The sequence below is a fragment of the Cariama cristata genome, unplaced genomic scaffold, assembly GCF_000690535.1.
Source record: "Cariama cristata isolate BGI_N322 unplaced genomic scaffold, ASM69053v1 scaffold594, whole genome shotgun sequence".
Classification (NCBI taxonomy): Eukaryota; Metazoa; Chordata; class Aves; order Cariamiformes; family Cariamidae; genus Cariama; species Cariama cristata.
Genome location: NW_009614419.1, coordinates 14,966 through 19,580, shown reverse-complemented (window position 1 = coordinate 19,580; position 4,615 = coordinate 14,966). Strand labels below are relative to the sequence as shown.

At 36.4% G+C, this 4,615-nt stretch overlaps 1 protein-coding gene across 1 annotated transcript in view; it reads right to left on the bottom strand.

The window, feature by feature from the left end:
• Nucleotides 1-3,799, bottom strand: part of OC90 (otoconin 90) — a 21,981-nt gene extending 18,182 nt beyond the window's left edge. Inside the window, exons 1-2 of the mRNA XM_009699374.1 lie at nucleotides 3,754-3,799; nucleotides 1-30 (exon numbers count right to left, since the gene is read on the bottom strand). The exon at nucleotides 1-30 is cut by the window's left edge and continues 60 nt beyond it. Of these exons, the coding sequence (XP_009697676.1) occupies nucleotides 1-30; nucleotides 3,754-3,799 (76 nt within the window). The remainder of the gene's footprint in view (nucleotides 31-3,753) is intronic.
• Between the last annotated feature and the right edge of the window lie 816 nt (nucleotides 3,800-4,615).

Sequence of the window (4,615 nt, the reverse complement as noted above, 5' to 3'; positions counted from 1 at the left end):
GGAATGCTGGCGGCTCCAATTCTTGGCCACCTACCTCAGCAAACAAATTTGAGAAGAAAAAAATTTAAAAATAAAAAAAGCCCAACAAACCAACAACATATACTTCATTATGATACCTACACTACAGGCATTTTGAATGCCTTCCTACACTGGCAAGCTGATTTATCAAAGCCATGAAACACTTGCTTAGCTCTGCTCACACCCAGGAAAGCCCAGAAGTGTACTGATAAGTCACATTGACTTCAGCTTAAAAGTCATTCCTCTGTTAAACTGAGGTATTGCTGTGAGGATGTGCTAACCCTTGTATTCCTGTGCTCTTCTGAACAGTAGCACTTACCGGGATAAATCAGTAGAATTGTACAAAATTGTTTTAGTCACCCAACTACTTTGATTGCCCCAAATGATTCGATTCTGTAACCCTGTGCTCTTATTTGAAGCAGGATTATTTGAAGTCCAGAGGTTTGGTTTTTCTGAGTTCTTATTGCCTATTGCCTTATTGCCCCTTTTCTTATCACTATTTCTTTCTTAAGCTAATTTTCTCTTTTTCCTTTTGAAGATGCTGTAGTATATTTTCCACACTTTTATTTTTTTCTGTTTGACATGTCCTGAATTAGGGTGAAAGCTAATACTTGTTCTCTTCCTTCTCATTTTTTTTCCTTATTCTTCTGCATGATTTTAGGAGAGAATATGTTACTTTGGATTTATTTAAACTTGACTTTTTTTTTTTTTTTTTCCCCCAAGGTAATAAATCAAGGATATTTATTGGATCAAGGATCTAAAAACGGAAGAAAAAACCTGATGTTAAATTCATGGTATAGCATATGTCTCAGAACAACTGGCATTAGGAAAGCTGTCCGTTTTCTCTACAAAAGATTCTGGGAAACAGCTGACAATTATCCTGCTAATCCATTGCATTTTCCTGCAACAAATATATATAAGAGAGTAAAGCGGAGTAATGGATTATTTAGATATAAGGCTTAACTCTATGTTTAGCAAAGGATAAGGAAAAAAATAGGACTTTTTTTTAGGTTGTATATAAGGGCTTTCTCAAGATGTCTACAACTTTTGTGGAGTGAACAAGATGTTCATGGTAACAGTCATATGCCTCCAGCAATTAATTTCCCAAGTTTAGTGCCAGAATATGGATATGGGCATGAGCAAGATAGGAAGAGGTGCTTCCTCTTATGTTGTTCTTTTCCTGAAAGTCTTGGTCACAATGAAAAGCTTTTAGATGAACAGCAATCCATCAGACGTCTCCTTCATTGCAGCAGGTCCGAGGGGAACGGACTGCTTTGCACAAACAGAAAAAAATCTCCTGATAAAGGCTGGCCTTTTCACAGAACTGGAACAAGTCTGTTGAAAGTTTGATGGCCATGAGGAACTCAGATTCAAGTGAAATAATGGTGTGCCTTGCAATATAAATAGCACTGAATGCTATACATTTGTACACATACTTGCTCAAGAAAAATTGCCCCTTATTTTCTGGCTTAAAACCTACATTTCCTCTGTGGTGACAAACATCCTCCCCCCAAGGCATGTTCCATCAAGTGCCTCCAGAACCAGGTTTTGACACACTGCATAACATCATGGCTCAAATTCAGTGTTTGTTGATCAATAGCCATTGATCATTTAGTCCTTTCAGCAAAATTTTTGAAAACATGAAAATCTCATTGAGTTGAATTAAGACAGAGGAGAGGATTGGTAAAGCCGTGTTATAGAACTGCTGGAAGTTGTGATTGCTCCAGCATCCTTCGCTTGCACTTAGTTCATCTCAGCAAACTTAATTTGCACACACCCAATTAACAGATAAATGTTTGAAGCTCCCCTGGAGAAAAATCTCTACCACAGGGTCAGCGGCTTGGTAAACCTTTGGATCTTCTAATCTTTTCATTATGAAGAACGATATTTCTAATTGTCACTAAGCCAAGATCAGCAAACCAATGTTTGCTAAAAAGATTGCTTAATTTTGTTTAAATTATAGGAGAGGGGAAAAAAAGATAATACTTTCTGGATTAATTATTTTCTTTTCTTCTTTTGCTATCATATCCTTTAGGAGTATTAGTCCTATGTTATTGCCTGTATAGCCAGTGAAAGATTGCACTACAAAAATCAATCCTTTAAACCTCAGAAGATCCTAAGGAGGTCAGCTTCTCTGACTTTTCTCTAAAACCTGCTAAATGACTTGTCACGTGTCTTGAGGAGACTTGTATGATAAATCAGCTCTTGGGCTTTCCAGTTGTATACCTTATCCATAAAATTTCTTTCAACACTCAGATACATTTAAAAATGTTTCTGGACTGTGTCTGTAATGTTGCTACTCTGACAACACTTTTCTGAAGTGTTATCTGAAAAAACCCCATAAAAATTCATCAGTACACCTCCAGTTGTTTTTTGCAATCGTGGCTAATTAAAATGTCATAATACAGGGCATGGATGCAGTCATTATAAACGTCATGGAGCAGAAACCTTGGTTGTGCTGGGAAAAGTCAGGGTGCAGCAAACCCAGCTTATTTGATTTATTCAAGGTAAATCACATTAGCTCCTCACAAAGATGCTAGTTCATGCACAGATATTTGCTTCAGTCTCAAAGCAGAGATCAGCAGAATAGATCCCACATAAATATAAGTCAATAATCCTCTCCAGACCTAAAACTGGTAACATTTTAAATCTTTGTGCTCACGTAGTGCTTAGCTGGGGGAAAAGAATCTAAAAACTGTGGCACACTATTTTGAGATTTGGGGGGAAATCTCTTTCAAACGTCATGTTCAAAAAATTTCTGAGTGTCCAGATATTCCTGAGTGCAGTAGATATTATTAGTTCCCTTTACATCCAGGGACCAAATACCCCTTTATTTTTTACAAATAAACAGTGTAGGTATTTTGACATGCTCTATCCCTGCAGTGGGAAATGCTAATATTCTTACTGATTTCTATTCATATAATATGAGTCTTAAGGTTCAGCTTCGTCAGTGTATTTTAGCCCATGTGTTTTGTGTTAGACCTGTTTCTTTACTAATGACTTCTAGTGCACGCAACCCCTTAGAAGAGAGGCGACTGGTGAAGTTGAAGTAGGTCACTGCAGAGTTTTGTCTATGCCAAGGTGCTGAGCTTTTTTTTTCGCTTTAGAGGTAATGCCATGGAGTGACCAGAAATGGTGGTAGACCTTCTAAGAGTCCTTCTTTTCACCTGCACACTGCTACTCTTAATGGCATTCCTACACAGTGCAGAGACAGCAAAAATTTGAAAAGTTTGCCCTTCCCTGTCATTAGGAAGCTCTTTCACCCATGATAATAAAATGTAGAGTTATATGAAGAAAAAACCAAAACTATTCATGGTGAAATTTAAAGGAGGAGCTTTGGCTGAACATGGGTTATATTTCAGGATGCACCGAATGGTTTGGAGAATTTAGACAATACACCTGTATGTAATGAGTAGAATCTCTTTATGTATAACTTGTAACATTTTTTGGAGTCTGAAGGACTTAAATAATGACCAAATGCTAGCAGAAGGGAAGTTGCAACTTTTTGGTTATATTTTTAAGCCCACTAAATGTTCCTTGCTTCACTACAAGTCCTGAAAAAAACATATTTTATAAGCACTCCATAGCTAAACTTATTTAAGTGCATTTCGGTGTTGATCAACTAGATTTGAAAGGACAGAAGGCTACTTCTAAAGGATTCTTTCCAAATGCACATATTTAAAACAATATTTAGGCATAAATGTTGAATAATCATTAAAATACATTGCCACTTACCACTGTACAACACCATTGACATAAACAGCAGCAGAATTACAATCATTTTTTGTTTAATCCAAAGACGAGAACAAGTCACGCAGCAGACTGGTGTGCCTGGTGAGTTAAGTAAAACATTAGGCAGAATGTTATCTCGTGAATCTCAGAGTGGGAAGACATCAGCTTAGAAAATTGTAGACTGGTCGTATTTCTGCTTGATGTAATTCAGTTTTCACCTTTATCATAGTAAATGCACATATTACAGCAATGATGAGCCTTATGTATCCTTCAAATTTTACCAATGTCCTCTATAAACCTGACTGACAATATTTATTTTGGTATTTCTTTAGGTGAGTCAACAGGCTCTGCCAAAGTGCCATAGACAGGGAAAGTTCATTTAGCAATAAAATGGTATACTTGAAGTTTCTTTTGTTTTGCAAAGAGTTTTCACATATTACTTGTTCTAACAGGATGTTTAAACAATTCTTCACAGTGTGTAAATGCAGATATTGTGAAACACTGTGTAAATGAAGAGACATTCTTGCATTACCTCTGTTGAACCCAGTTAATCTGCAATCCATTATATTAGTTTGCTTCATATCACAAAAACCTCTTCCACTTTGTAGTCAAACATATACTCTAGTCTGTGTTGAGACTGATCTAATGTATCATATATTTTCCTAATGATAAGCACTATGTTGTTTGGAGATATTCAAGTTCTGAGTGTGCTTGTCCTTACAGAAATGTGTGTAAAGAATTATTCTGAAGCTAAAAGCCTTGCACTAGTATTTATTAAATGACAGATAATAGATTAGTTTTGAACCACAGTCACAGTTTACTCTAAATTTAGAATGATTTTCTAAGTAAGTCAGGCATGGAGTTT